The sequence below is a fragment of the Castor canadensis genome, chromosome 18, assembly GCF_047511655.1.
Source record: "Castor canadensis chromosome 18, mCasCan1.hap1v2, whole genome shotgun sequence".
NCBI lineage: Eukaryota > Metazoa > Chordata > Mammalia > Rodentia > Castoridae > Castor > Castor canadensis.
In genome coordinates this window covers 13,589,972-13,603,595 of record NC_133403.1, presented here as the reverse complement: position 1 = coordinate 13,603,595, position 13,624 = coordinate 13,589,972, and the positions used below count along the sequence as shown (strand labels likewise).

General features: G+C 44.4%; 1 protein-coding gene across 1 annotated transcript; it reads left to right on the top strand.

Moving 5' to 3' along the window:
- Positions 1 to 597: 597 nt before the first annotated feature.
- Positions 598 to 13,462, top strand: LOC109684365 (tubulin alpha-3 chain). The gene is made up of 5 exons (XM_074060610.1): positions 598 to 679; positions 8,598 to 8,820; positions 9,627 to 9,775; positions 10,103 to 10,783; positions 12,889 to 13,462. Exons 1-5 carry the CDS (start codon positions 677 to 679, stop codon positions 13,183 to 13,185), a joined length of 1,353 nt encoding a protein of 450 aa, XP_073916711.1. The 5' UTR covers positions 598 to 676; the 3' UTR covers positions 13,186 to 13,462.
- Positions 13,463 to 13,624: the final 162 nt, after the last annotated feature.

Genomic DNA, 13,624 nt, shown 5'->3' with positions numbered 1-13,624 from the left:
GGTGCTCTATCACTTGAACCACGTCCCCAGCCCTTTTTGCTCTAATTATTTTTTTTAGATGGGGTCTCAAGGTTTTTTCTAAATTGCCTCAATCTGTGATCTCCTCCCACATAGCTGGAACGACAGGCATGCAACATGGCGGCTTATTTGTTGAGATGGGGGGGGTCTTGCTAACTGTGAGCCTACTGATCTTGGCCTCTGGAGTAGCTAGGATTACAGGTGTGAGCCACAGCACCCAGCATGAGACTGGTTTTTTTGTTTTGTTTTTTTTTTTGCAGGTGACTATATGGGGCTCAGGTGGTATAAGGTACCACTCCCATAAGCAGGTCTCTTTCCTTGGCCCGGGGGTCGCCCCTCTGCAGCCATTCATCAGGCACCAGCCCAGAAGGCCCAGCCCCTCTTTTTCCCACCAACACAGCACTTGACGCCCCTGTCGGGTCACGACTTCGCGCCAAAAGTTTTGACCAATCAGAAGAATCACGTCCCTTGCCCAGGAAGGTGGCCAATCATGATCGAGCTCTGAGCCCAGGGCCCGCCCCGAGGCTGTTGGAACCAATGGTAATCGCGCAGGCAGTAGCCAATCAGGACGCGGCGTACTGCGAGGCTGCGGGGCTGTTGGACGCGTGGCTTGGGCCTGAGAGGAGGCGAGAAGGCATCGAGCTCCGGGTAGAAGGCCATGGTAAGCCGTGCGCGGGGCACCAGGGTGGGCTTGGAGGGGCCGCAGGGGTGCGGGGAACCTGCACTGGGCCTGGGGCAGTGGCGAAGCCGTGGGGGATGGTTCCGAGGTGGCTGGGCACAAGCAGCAGGTGCCAGCTGCGCCCAGCCTTCCCTCCAGCTTGCTGGCAGCAGCCAGGAGCCTTTCCCCGTCCCTCCTCGAAGCAGCACAAAGTGGCAATTTTTACAGGGGCTTGGCCTAGGGATGGTAGAAAACGATATTAATTTTTTAATATTACACTTAAAAAAAAAGGCAAAACCAAGCTAAAGGGCACAGATACGTTTATTGCCCCCGGCTTTTGCACCGCTGGTAGCTCGCAATGTACGCTCTTGGCACCTTGGTTTTTCTCTGTTTTGGGGGCAGAGCGGTACTGGAGTTTGAATTCAGGGACTTGGCGCTTGCTAGGCAGACTCTCTCCCGCTTGAGCCGCGCCCCCAGCCCTTTTTGCATTAGTTTTTGAGCTGGAATCTAAGCCCGGCCAGTCTCCTATCTCGATACCTCTCCTAATTGGCTGGGATTACAGAAGAGCACCACCATGCCTCATTTGGTTTGAGATAGGGTCTCAGCCTCAAACCAGGATCCTCCAATCTCTACCTCCCAATCAGCTGGAATTACAGGTGTACTCCACCATCTCCCTCAGGCACCTTGTTTTATTTTTTGTACAATGAAAGTCCTGCTGAGTACAGTGCCCATAGTCCTAGCTACTGTGGAAGCTGAGGCAGGAGGATGCTTGAGCTCAGAAGTTCAAGATCGGTGTAGACACAGGACTGACCCTGTCTCTTAAAATAAGTAAAAAAAAAAAAAAATCCTGCAGCTCTCCCATGTTGGAGTATTAGGATCTGCATTGTTTACTGCCATATAGTATTTCTGTCCTGTTTCACTGGCTACTTGGGTGGCTTGATTCCCATTTCCACAGAAAGTCACAATGAGTAACGTGGGTTGGTGTAGATGTGGGGGGAGTTTTCCAGAAATAGGTATCTGTGATTTTGTAGGTATTATCAGATTCCTTTCCATCAGCAATAAATGAGAATTTCTGTTCTCCCACAGAAAGGAAGGCATCTGCCTTTGTTATTTTTATATCCCCAGCTCACAGATACCTACTATGTAATTGAACTAACACCATTACTCGTTTACACATCAGTTGAATTCAGGCATCACCCGTGTTCTTGTGCACATCTAGAACAGGTGATATACAAAAATGGTCTCAAATACAGAGAGGCCAGAAAGACCGTTCTACAGGACTGTACATTCCACTTGTCCCCAGCTCACTGAGCCTGATGGTCAGTCATTTTGGCCTCAGTTACCTCTTCAAACTAAATTTACATGGTTTGGTAGCTTCCAGACTATAACGTAAAATAATTACAAACTCGAACTGACCTTGGCATTTCCTTCTGTAAAAGTTGGTTTTGAGGAGCAGAATGGAATCAAGCTGCTGGATTTTTTTGAGTACTGGAGTTGGAACTGAAGGCTTTGAGCTTGCCAGGCAGGTGTGCTATGGCTTGTGCTGCACCTCCAGCCCTTTTTTGCTCTGGTTATTTTGGAGGTAGGATCTAACTTTTTGCCCAAACAGACCTAGACTTCCATCCTCCTGATCTCAGACTCCTGGGTAGCTTGGGATAACAGGAGTGTACCACCATGCCCATCTATTGGTTAAGATGGGGAACTTGTGAACATTTTGTCCTGGCTGTCTTCAAACTGCAGTCCTACCTATCATAGCTATCCAAGTAGCTAGGAATCACAGGTATGACCCACTGGTGCCTGATACTGCTCAAATTTTTTAAAAGTTGATTATTTTAAGTGTAAAGGGGAGATACCTTCTGTTATCCAATCGGTAAAAGGAAGCTTCAGAATCAGAGGAAATGTGTACATTTTACCATTTAAAAAAGTTACCTAGCTGGTAGCTGTGGCTCATGCCTATAATCTAGTTACTTGAGTGGCAAATGGGGAGAATCTCAGTTCAAGTCCAGTCTGGGCAAAAAGTTCAAGAGACCCCGTCTCAACCAATAAAATGCTGGATGAGATGCTGTCTTAACCAATGAAAAATGGGTTGAGTTATGCCCAGTCCAGGCTGGCCTGGACGTAAACTGGAGACAATATTTGAAAAATACCTAAAGGAAAAGGGCTGAGGGTGGAGAGTACCTGCCTAGAAAGCTCAAGGCTTGAGTTCAAACCCCAGTACCGAGTTCAAATCCCAGTACTGCCAAAAAAGAAAAAATTACTAAACAAATATCCTTGCTATTTTTAGCAAAGGCTTTGAGTATATATATATATATTTTTTTATATATATATATATATAAATATATATATATATATAAATATATATATATATATATATATAAATATATATATATATATATAAATATATATATATATATTTATATATATATAAAAAGTAAAAGTGCTTGCCTAGCATGCATGATGCTCAGGGTTTGGTTCCCAGCACCCCGCCCCCCCAAAAAGGTGATTAGTACTTTTTTGAAGTATTGAGTCATTCTAAAAGGTATTTAGTCATTTTTTAAAGGTTTTTTAAGAAGGTATTTAGTCATTCTTTGTTGTTATAACATGGTTTTCTCAAGTTTAAATGCTTAAATATGATTTCAGAAGTTCATAGCTAGACATTGTGGTGCATACCTCCAATCCCAGCTACCAGACAGGTACCCCTGCTGAAGCAGGGGTATCTGAGGTTTGAATTCAGCCTGGGCAACTAAACCAGACCCTGTCTCAAAATAAAAATAAAAAAGGGCTTGGGCTGTAGGTCAGTGTTAGAGTGCTTGCCTAGTATGCACGAGGCCCTGAGTTAAATTTCCATTCCACCACCCCAAAAAACGATGGTAGTGGACTGGGAGTATAGCCTAGTGGTAAAACATGTGCCTGGTATGTGCAAAGCCCTGGGTTCAACCCAAAGCACATACACACAACACACACACACACACACACACACACACACACACACAGAAAGATTCATTGTATTTAATTGAATCAATTTAATTAGGAAATTTTTGTGGTTAGTGGAGGGGGTGAGGAGTTGGTGTGAATGTAACCTAAAAGGACTCACACTGGGGTGGGAGGAAATGGAGGGGGTAGAGGGGAGAGATGGCCCAAACAATGTATGCACATATGAATGAATGACTGAATGAATGAATAAATAAAAATCTAAAAAAACAGGACTCACACCATCTTCTCTGAGAAAATGAGACACTTGTGTTAAAAGGGTTTGTATCTCAAGATGAGTTTGATAGGTGGGGGGGTGGCACAAACAATATATACACATGTAAGTAAATGTAAAAACGGTAACATAAAAGGAAAAAAATGATGAGTTTGATAGAATCCCAGTAGCAGAAGTTGTTCAAAATCCTATTTTGCTGGGTAAGATGACATAAGCCTGTAATCCTAGTTATTTGGGAAGCAGAGAGTAGGAGTGTCCTGATTTGATGCTAACCCAGGCAAAAAAGTTTGCAAGACCCATCTCAACACACAGCACAGTAGGAGAGCAGCACTATAGGAGGATCGTGTTCCAGATCCTCCTTTTATGCCCTGGGCATAAAAGTGAGACCCTATCTCAAAAAATCACTAAAGCAAAAATAGTTGGTGGGGTTGCTCATGTGTTAGAACTGTACCAAGCAAGAGGCTCTGAGCTCAAAACCCAGTATGTAAAAAAAAAAAAAAATGCTACTTTAAGCATCCCAGAGTGATTATTCTCTGCCCATCTGGATATTTTGTGACCATTTTGACTCCATCTGTCATTTTTATTCTGGTTATCCCTCAAGTGCTCTTTGGAAGCATGTTCAAAGAATTTGTCCATTTCATCTGCTGTTGAATTATTCATAATATTCTTTTATCCTGTATTAGTAGTGATGTCTTTTTTATCACTCTTCATGTTGATCATTTGTCTTCTTTCTCCTTTTGTTTTTGAATGGGTCTTACTATAAGTTGATCAGTTTCATTGTTCTCCAAGAACCAGCTTTTGCTTCCACTGATTCTAAATTTTCCTGTTTTCTATTTAGTTTACTCCTGTTCTTTATTGTTTGCTTTTCTGCTTAATTTGATGATTATTTTTTTTCTAGTTTCTTAGTTCATTGATTTTGAAACTTGGAAAAGACGTTTTGTATCTTTTGTGAGGGATATTGGGCTATAGTTTTCTTAGGTCTTTGGGTTTGGTATCAGGGTCATCCTGGTCTCATAGAATGAGTTGGGAAGTGTTCTTTCCTCTTCTATTGTCTGGAAGTTTTATGAGAGGTCATTGATTTTAGACCTTTTAAAACTTTTTCTGATATAAGTATTTTATATTACAGGTTTCTCTTGAAGCTCTGTTTAAGCTGCATCCCACAAATTTTGGCATGTTTCATTGTTATTTCATTCAAAATGTTCCTTGTGAGGTGGAGATGTGGCTCAAGTGGTAGACCACCTGCCTCACAAGCACAAAGCCCTGAGTTCAAACTTGAGACCCACCAAAAAAGAAACAAAACCCAAAGTTTCCCTTGTTACTAGTTTCCAAATATTTGGGAAGTTTTCAGGTTTCCTTGTTACTGATTTCTAATTCAATTCTAATGTTGAGAAAGCATACTTTGGATCATGTGAATTTTTAGGGTAACAGTACTGGGGTTTGAACCTAGAGTCTTTTGTTCGCCATGCAAGTGCTCTACCATTTGAGCCATGCCCAGCCCTCATGTGAATTCTTTACAGTTTATTGAGATTTATGATCAGTTGAGGATATGATCTATTTAGTAAACATTCCTGTTCACATTAAAAAAATGGGTATTTTAGCCAGGCCTGGTGGTGCAGGCCTCTTCCAGCGCTGGGGAGGTGAGGTAGGAGGATTGTTAATTTAAGGCCAGCCTGGGCTGCATAATGAGCTGCTTCAAGATCAAACAAATGAGCAAAAGAATGTATTTTACTGCTGTTGGGTGAAGTGCTCTATACATGTGGGTTAGGTCAATGTGGTTGAGAGTGTCTAAATCTTCAGTTTCCTTTTTTTAATCCTTGTTGTACTAGGAATTAAAGCCCTGAGTTCAAACCCCAGTCCCATCCCCCCAAAAACCCCCAAAATACCAATACCCCCCAAACTACACATAGCCATCTAGTTTGATTTAGTGTTAATGTAGTATATCTTTTTCCATCCTTTAGTATTTAACCTATCTCTGAGTTTCTTACATTTAGTGTATAGTTCATTCTTACTTTTGAAGGGGGCAGTACTGGGGTTTGAACTCAGGGCCTTGTATTTGCTAGACAGGCACTCTACCACTTGAACCACTCTGCCATCCCTTCTTTGTGTTGGGTATTTTCGAGGTAGGGTCTTGTGAACAATTTGCCTGGGCTGGCTTCGAACTGCAGTCCTCCTAATCTCTGCTTCCCGAGTAGCTACTGGTATTATGTTCATTTAAAAAAGTTAGTGTAAAATACACATGATGTGATTTTCCATTAGAAACATTTTCAGATGACATTAAGTACATTCACATGTTATATAATCACCACCATTTGCAGAAATTTTCATCAACCTCACATCTTTATTTCAGTGTGTAATCTGCCATGAATCCTTTTCATTTTATTTTTCATTTCAGACAATGTATTTTTTTTCATGATTTTTTTTTTTTTTTGTAGTACTGAGGTTTGAACTGAGGGCCTCACACTTTAGTAGGCAGGCACTCTACCTCTTAGGCCATTCCACCAGTTGCCGACCCTGTTTTGTGTTTTTGTATTTTTGAGATTGAGACTCACTTTTTGCCTTGGCTGTCTTCAAACCGCTATCATCCTGATCTCTGCCTCCTGAGTAGGTAAGATTACAGGCAGGAGTCACTGGTGCCAGGCTGATTTAGGTATTTTTAATATTAAACATGTCTCACTTCTTCATACTTTTTTTTTATTCATATGTGCATACAATGTTTGGGTCATTTCTCCCTCCTCCCCCATACTTTTTTTTTAAACAATCTTTGTGTGCATCCCAGGATGACCTTGAATTTGCTATAGTCTAAGTCTAGCCTCAAACTCAGGATCCTCTTGTCTTAATTTTCAAGTGCTAGGATTATAGGGGAGCACCATCATGCCCAGCTCATTTTTTTTTCTCTACCTTTCATTCTTTTTTTTTTTTTTTGGCAGAACTGGGGTTTGAACTCAGGGCCTCAAACTTGCTAGGGCAGGTGCTCTACCACTTGAGCCACTCAGCCATTCAGTTTTCTCTACTTTTCTAAACATGTGGGTGTATAATACTTTAATGCCTTAGTCCACCAATATATCGTCTACATCATTCCTGGTCTGTTTTAATTGATGGCGTTTTCTTTTCATTATAGTCATGTTTCTGGGGTGGTTTTTTTTTTTTTCTTTATTTTCTTTTTTTTTTTGTGGTACTGGCGAGTGAACCCATTCTAGGCAATTTCTTTACTGCTTGAGCCACAACCCCCACCCCAGACATTTTGTTTTTGAGACAGGGTCTCTGTACCTTTGCCTGGCTGAACTCGAGATCATACCTTTCCAGTAGCTGGGATTGCAGGCACGCACTACCATACCAGCCTGTTTGTTCTTTAGGTACTTGAGAGGTTTAGATTGGACACTAGTCATTTTTATTTTTTTGTGTGGGGTTGGGGTTTGAGCTCAGGGCTTTGCCACGCCTTCAGTCCATTTTGCTCTGGTCATTTTGGAGATGGGATCTTGCAAAGTATTTTCCTAGACTGCCGTGATTTTCCCAATCTCAGCCTCCTAAGAAGCAAGGATTACAGGTGTGAACCCCCATCACCCAGCTTCAGTCATTAGGAATTTTACATTATTTGCATTTAGAATATTTCTTGTGTTTTGGACATTTTTTCTGGGATGCAATTAGTAATGCTAAAACAGTTTGATCCTTTTGAGGATCTTAACGTGAGATCATAACAGCCGTTAATTTAGACCTCATTGGGCCCTACTACAGAGGACTCCTCCATTCAGTGTTGTGTGAGTCAAGTGGTATTTCCACCAGGATTGGTGGGAACACAAGCTGTTTCCAGCCTTGTATGAACTGCAGGGATTGTTTTGCCTGCCCCACCCTTGGCCTCTGGCCCCAGCAGTTCCCTCACACACCACAGGTGCCAAACAGTACTTTGCTGTGGACCAGCAGACTCACTTACTGATTTTCAGTCTTTCTGTGGAGCTGTCTCTTTTCTGCTCTATTCTGTGTTTTCTAGCTGCTGTGGCCCTAGGAGATCCCTGGGCTTTGTTGCCTTTCTTCTGTCTGCAGCAGCCTGGAGGCTTCCTAGGAAGTTACAGGAAGACTGTTTCCCTATCTGAGGAATTAATGTCTTGTGCTGCCTATTGTCCATAGTCTGAAAACTATTACTTCATATATTCTGTCTTATTTTCTTTTTTTTTTTTGTCTTTTCTTTTTTGGTGCTCGGATCGAACCCAGGGCCTCACGCATGCTAGGCAAGCGCTGTACCACCGAGCTACATCCCAGCCTGTCTTATTTTCTTAAGCCGCTGCTCAAGAGAGGATAATAAATCTGAACTGTGGGTAGAAGCGGAATTACTTACCTCTTATTTTATATTAATTTTAAACACTGCTGGTTCTTAGAAGATGAATTAATAATGACTACATTACCATTTGTAGTTCAAACATGTCTGTATCCATGTTGGATAGGCAGGTGTTCTGATACAAAATGATTATTAGGAGTTCATAGGATGGTGTGTCTGAGCAAACCTTTAGGAGCCAAGTTCATTACAAACCCTAAGTAATTAATTAATTTTTGCGGTACTGAGGTTAGAATTCCAGGCCTCCTGTTTGTTAGACAGGCACTCTACCATTTGAGCCATGCCACCAACACACGAATGTTAATTTATGAGAAAAGTTTCATTTGAATTTTGTATAGTTTAGTTACCATGAGGATGAGTGAATTTCATGTTTATGTTCTGTTTCCCAGCGTGAGTGTATCTCTATCCACGTGGGGCAGGCAGGTGTCCAGATTGGCAATGCCTGCTGGGAACTGTACTGCCTTGAACATGGAATTCAGCCCGATGGTCAAATGCCAAGTGACAAAACAATTGGTGGCGGGGATGACTCGTTCAACACGTTCTTCAGTGAGACTGGGGCTGGCAAGCATGTGCCCAGAGCAGTGTTTGTGGACCTGGAGCCCACTGTGGTCGGTAGGTGCTCGGCCCCGGGATGGAGGCTTTCCTGGGAGAATGGGACTACCTCGGTAAGGCCCCACCCGGGCTCCTGGAATCTCTGTGCAGAAAGGACAGAAATAGAAGTGTATGCTTGTGACATTGTTGAGTGAGAAACCAAAAGGTCCATGATTGGGACTCAGGCTCTAACTTAGGACCTGGCTTTTTTGCATCCCTCCTGGCTGTTTGCCCCATCATGTGACTACTGTAGACCCTGGGTAGCATGCAAGCTGTCATGCTGGTGCACAGGAGTCACATGCTCTTAGCCAAGGAAAGGTAGGTATAGAACATCCACTTGTTCCTCCAAATTCGAAGTAGTTTCCAACAAGAGATGGAAAAGAGAGCACCTTTCAATGTCCCCCAGGAGGCGACAGAATGTTCCCTTGCATTCCGTGAGACCCGGGCCACGGAGGCTATCAAAATGGTGCTGTCCTGCTGAAGTCACACTGATGTGGTGACTGCCTAATTCGTGAGGGAGTTTTAAATTATTCCCTATGATGTGACTACAGGCAGGAAAGCAATATATTCCCATAGAATCAGTGGGGTGGGTTTATTTCCCTCCAGTGGGAACAGGTCCTGCTGGCATTTGCCTGAGTTGACTTTACCTTCCAAGAGCCATAAATTGCTTTTATGGTTTGTGTATCACTCAGAGACATTCTCTAGGGAGACACTGTTGACCTACAAGGAATAGCATGTACTTTGTTGACTTAACCCATCGCCCAGTGTGTCCGCTTGGTGAGGACCGTGGGCCTGAACGATTCAAAGCACACGTGGTCTCTTTGTAGATGAAGTGCGCACAGGGACCTACAGGCAGCTCTTCCACCCGGAGCAGCTGATCACCGGGAAGGAAGATGCAGCCAATAACTATGCCAGAGGCCATTACACCATCGGTAAGGAGATCGTGGACCTGGTTCTGGACCGGATCCGCAAACTGGTAAGAACAGCACTGAGAAGGCTTCCTGAGGATGTTGTCCCAGAGGGGAGGGGAGGCCTTGGATTGGGAAGGGGAGGTTATTTTGGCCAACCTTAGATCAGCGTCAGGAGTCCAAGTGAGTCTGCCAAGGTCTTACTGTACGGTGTCTGTTGAGATGCATCCATGAGTCTTTACTGTCTGCTTTCACTTCTGTGTATGCAGCGCACGTTCACGATGGATGGTGTGAGTCCACGTGAAGTTGGAGAGGCAGAGGAAGTGAGCCTGCTGGTTGGAGGGTGGCTGCGTGGCTCGCTCAGGCCTCGGCTGACATTGTCTGGTTTCTTGCAGGCGGATCTGTGCACGGGACTTCAGGGTTTCCTCATCTTCCACAGCTTTGGGGGTGGCACCGGCTCTGGGTTCGCCTCTCTGCTCATGGAGCGGCTCTCGGTGGACTATGGCAAGAAGTCCAAGCTGGAATTTGCCATTTACCCAGCCCCCCAGGTTTCCACGGCCGTGGTGGAGCCCTACAACTCCATCTTGACCACCCACACGACCCTGGAACATTCTGACTGTGCCTTCATGGTGGACAACGAAGCCATCTATGACATCTGTCGGCGCAACCTGGACATCGAGCGTCCCACCTACACCAACCTCAATCGTCTGATCGGGCAGATCGTGTCCTCCATCACGGCCTCCCTGCGGTTCGATGGGGCTCTGAATGTGGACTTGACGGAATTCCAGACCAACCTGGTGCCTTACCCCCGCATCCACTTCCCCCTGGCCACCTATGCCCCGGTAATCTCAGCCGAGAAGGCGTACCACGAGCAGCTCTCGGTGGCCGAGATCACCAATGCCTGCTTTGAGCCAGCCAATCAGATGGTCAAGTGTGACCCTCGCCATGGCAAGTACATGGCCTGCTGCATGTTGTACAGGGGGGACGTGGTCCCAAAGGATGTGAATGCGGCCATTGCCACCATCAAGACCAAGCGTACCATCCAGTTTGTGGATTGGTGCCCGACGGGATTTAAGGTAGGACTGGGTGATGTGTAGTCATTGTCCTGTCCGCAAGCAGCAGACCCCCAGATCCTGCTGCCCTCAGGCCCATGTTCTTTGAGGAGAATGGCCTATGTATCTGACTTAGGCTCCTGGCTGGACATTAGTGAACCGTGGTAATAATCTGCTCAGTGTGTGTCTTGCATTTCCTCATGGAATCATCACACCAGCAAGTACTTTTTTTTGGACAAAAAAGACTTTTCTGAATTTTTTTTTTTTTGCCTAGTAGGATTAGGGAGGAAATGCAGATTTAACTTGTAAATCTAAGTTTTCTATCGGAATTTTGGTGATTTGATTGGTGTATCTTTTAAATTGCAGTGTTACTATAAATAGATCATTGTCCCACTCCATTGTATAGGCCTGTAGAAGTTAATGTCAGTTTAAATTTAAGATGTCATCAAAGCAAAAGTAACACTTTTGTGCTGAAAATGACAACCATTAGAATATCTTAGCCTAGCAGTTCTGTCTTGGGTTTGCCTCAAACATAAAGTTTATACCAGCCTCCATTGATAATGCTTACAAACCTTGCTATCATTTTTCAGCTTTTTCTAGTAGTTCATTACTAATTCTTGTCAGTTTCTTTCTTCTTGTGCTTTGCTTTGCCTTCTGTTGTTAGCCCTCATTGCTTTTGGTAGTTCAATTGTAATTGGTTCTTTTATCTTCTTATTTTTTAGGCAGTGCTGAGCTTGAACTTAGGGCCTTGTGCTTGTTATGCTTGCTAGGCATGTGCTATACCACTTGAGCTATGTCCCCAGCCCTTTTGCTTTTAGTTTTTTGGTTTTTCTTTTAATAGGTCTTGCATTTATGCCCTGGCTGGCCTGGATAACAATCCTATTTGTACTTCTCATGTTTCTGGGATGACATATGCTACTATGCCCAGTTTTTTTTGTTTTTTTATTGTTTTGAGATGGGGGTTTCTTGAACTTTTTGCCTAGGCTGACCTCAAATCACAATTCTCCTGATCTCCACCTCCTGAGTCACTAGGATTATAGATATGAGTCACTGCACCAGTTTACTGGCTTTTTTCTTTCTTCCCTCTTTCCTCCAAGGTAGAGTCTTGCTCTGTAAGATCTTCTTCAGGCTCCTGAGTGCTGGGATTACACGTGTATTCCACCATGCTCAGTTCTTACCTAGGATTTTTTGGGGGGGGGGGTCGTGGGGTTATCTTCCTTTAGATCAAGGGTTAGCATGGTTGTTGGACCAGCTTCCTAATTTTTCAAACAAGTTTTGGTCTGATCTCAGCCACACCCATTCACTTATGGATTGTTTATGGCTGCTTTTGTAATATATCAGCACAGTTGAGCAGTTGTGATAAAACAAACTTAAAGCCTGGAATTTGTACTCTGTCACCTTTTACAGAACAGGTTTGCTGGTCCCTGCTCTAGTTGACCCTACATACTGTTGCTAAAACCTCTGGTGATATTATTCTCTGGCTATGAAACTTGGAATGTCTGCTCTTTGGTACCTACTTCAGAATGTCACTTCTGCCTCCATTTAGACCTGAGGTGGATCACCTCCTGCCACTATGGTAGCAGCGTTCATATGATCTCTGGCCTTTGATCTGTCATTTTTGCATACACCCATTTGGTGGGTTAGTGGGAAGGATGGTCTTTCCTGGGGTCCTACAGTTAAATACAATTAGATAGTCTGAATCTTTTAGGGTGGAAAAGGTTTCAGCCTCTGAAACTCATCACTCTCTTGTTGAAGCCTGTGGAGAAAAGAATCTACAAAGAATACAAGGTAGTGTACATTTTTCAGAGGAAAGACCAGAGTCCCTTCCCCTGGGCTCCTATCATGTGACACAGTTGCTGGGACACAGCCCTTCAGGCCACTTGGGACCCAGCCAGCATGATCAACTCCAAGGCTCCTCTTTGCTTGCTTTTTCCTTTTGTGGAACTATTACCCTACTGTCCCTGCATCATGCCTGGCACAGTGGAGGGCTCAGTGCCTGTTTGAGGGGTGAGCTGAGTGTTCCCCCGGTCATCACAGGTCACTTGAGTGTCTGTGATTAAGGAACAGTAACCACCGTTTCTAGATTTGATACATGCTTCATGGAATACTTTCTTTCACTTCTCTGGCAGGTGGGCATTAACTACCAGCCCCCCACTGTGGTCCCTGGGGGAGACCTGGCCAAGGTGCAGCGGGCTGTGTGCATGCTGAGCAACACCACTGCCATCGCTGAGGCTTGGGCCCGCCTGGACCACAAGTTCGATCTCATGTATGCCAAGCGGGCCTTTGTGCACTGGTACGTGGGAGAAGGCATGGAGGAAGGGGAGTTCTCGGAGGCCCGGGAGGATCTGGCAGCGCTGGAGAAGGATTACGAAGAGGTGGGCGTGGATTCCGTGGAGGCAGAAGCCGAAGAAGGAGAAGAATACTAAGTTGGAGGGTGCGGCTTGCAGGTGTTCCTCTCCTCCTGTCTCTTGCCACCCCTCAGCATGGCTGCTTTTGAGTTGTGTACAATTAAAGTTTCTGTATAAACGCCAGTTCTCTGTTGTGCTGTCTCTGCCCACAGGAGTAGACAAGCTTTGGGAGCCACATGGAAGGTTAGTCTTACAGTGCGCTGTTGGGGTGCTTGGGAACAGGATTGCTGTACATACTGCTGAAGCTCGAGAGGAATCCAAGGTTTTCAAGCATAAAGATTTGCTAGTGCCTAAGAAAATTAAATTAGGTTTTTTCCATTGAGTGCTATGTGGCGCATTCCCCATTGATGAGACATGCTGATTAATTGTAAAGGGTTAGAAATGGAAGGTTCAGCTGGGTATGATGACACATGCCTTTGAGCCCAGCACTGGGAAGACAGAGGCAGGAGGATCATGA

Bases quoted from the DNA above. Each gene is read 5' to 3' on its own strand.
- LOC109684365 (XM_074060610.1), top strand. The intron at 8,821-9,626 runs GTAGGTGCTCGG...GTCTCTTTGTAG, and splicing joins CCTGGAGCCCACTGTGGTCG to ATGAAGTGCGCACAGGGACC. The intron at 9,776-10,102 runs GTAAGAACAGCA...GGTTTCTTGCAG, and splicing joins TGGACCGGATCCGCAAACTG to GCGGATCTGTGCACGGGACT.